Raw genomic sequence first — 855 nt, forward strand, 5'->3', positions numbered from 1 at the left:
GCAAGGTGGTGGAGATGGTTGACGAGAAGGTCCGCCGGAGGGAGGAGCCCGAGAAGTGGCCTCTTCCCGGCCCCCCGATAGTGGACTATTCCCAGACCGACTTTTCCCAGCTTCTCAACTGCCCCGAGTTTGTGCCCCGCCAGCACTGCCAGAAGGAGACAGGTGGGTGCCCCGCCGCCCCCGCGGCCTGCTGGCCAGGGGGAGCCCGGAGGGTGACGTTACCTTCTCACCCGTCAGAGTCGGCGCCAGGCTCTCCCCGCGCGGTCACCCCAGTGCCAACCAAAACAGAGGAGGTCAGTAACCTGAAGACGCTGCCCAAGGGCTTGTCGGCCAGCCTGCCTGACCTGGATTCCGAGAGCTGGATCGAGGTGAAGAAGCGGCCTCGGCCCTCCCCAGCACGACCTAAGGTGGGTGGGGCCTCTGGGCCGGGGCTCGTGGGCTCGGGCACCCTGCTGCGGAAGTCCCTGGGGGTGCCGGGGAGCCTGTCCCGTCCTCGGACCGCCTTGGGCCTGACCTCTGGCTGTGACGTCGCGCCGGGGCCTGGGCCCGGCCGGAGTCTCGCTGCCAGCGCGGCCCGCTTGCCGCTGGCGGGGCCTCCCCACCTCCGAGGGCCTGGCCTGCGATGCGGTTGGCTGTCCACGCCCCCAGTCTGTCTGGGGAAGACCTGGGTCTGGGATTGCTGGCTCCCTTCCCGCGAGGGCTCCCCCGCCTGCTGCTTGCAGCCAGACACCCTTCCTCCCACCACAGCCCTTGAAAGCGAGCAGGCAGCCGTCGTGGGCAGTGTTGAGTGGGCACATGCGGCAGGGCCGCCGGCTGCAGCGGCTGGAGAGGCAGGGCTGGGCCCCCCCAGACCCC

General features: G+C 70.2%; 1 protein-coding gene across 1 annotated transcript in view; it reads left to right on the forward strand.

Annotated features, from left to right (window-relative positions):
* Positions 1 to 5: 5 nt before the first annotated feature.
* The window catches only part of LOC101625453 (la-related protein 1-like), a gene marked incomplete at its 5' end in the record, with an annotated part of 2,710 nt that continues 1,860 nt past the window's right edge, over positions 6 to 855 (forward strand). Inside the window, 2 exons of the mRNA XM_004695747.2 lie at positions 6 to 162; positions 238 to 627. Coding sequence (XP_004695804.2) covers positions 6 to 162; positions 238 to 627 — 547 coding nt within the window. The remainder of the gene's footprint in view (positions 163 to 237; positions 628 to 855) is intronic.

Source organism: Condylura cristata, unplaced genomic scaffold, assembly GCF_000260355.1.
Source record: "Condylura cristata isolate star-nosed mole 26May11 unplaced genomic scaffold, ConCri1.0 scaffold00177, whole genome shotgun sequence".
NCBI classification, from domain to species: Eukaryota; Metazoa; Chordata; class Mammalia; order Eulipotyphla; family Talpidae; genus Condylura; species Condylura cristata.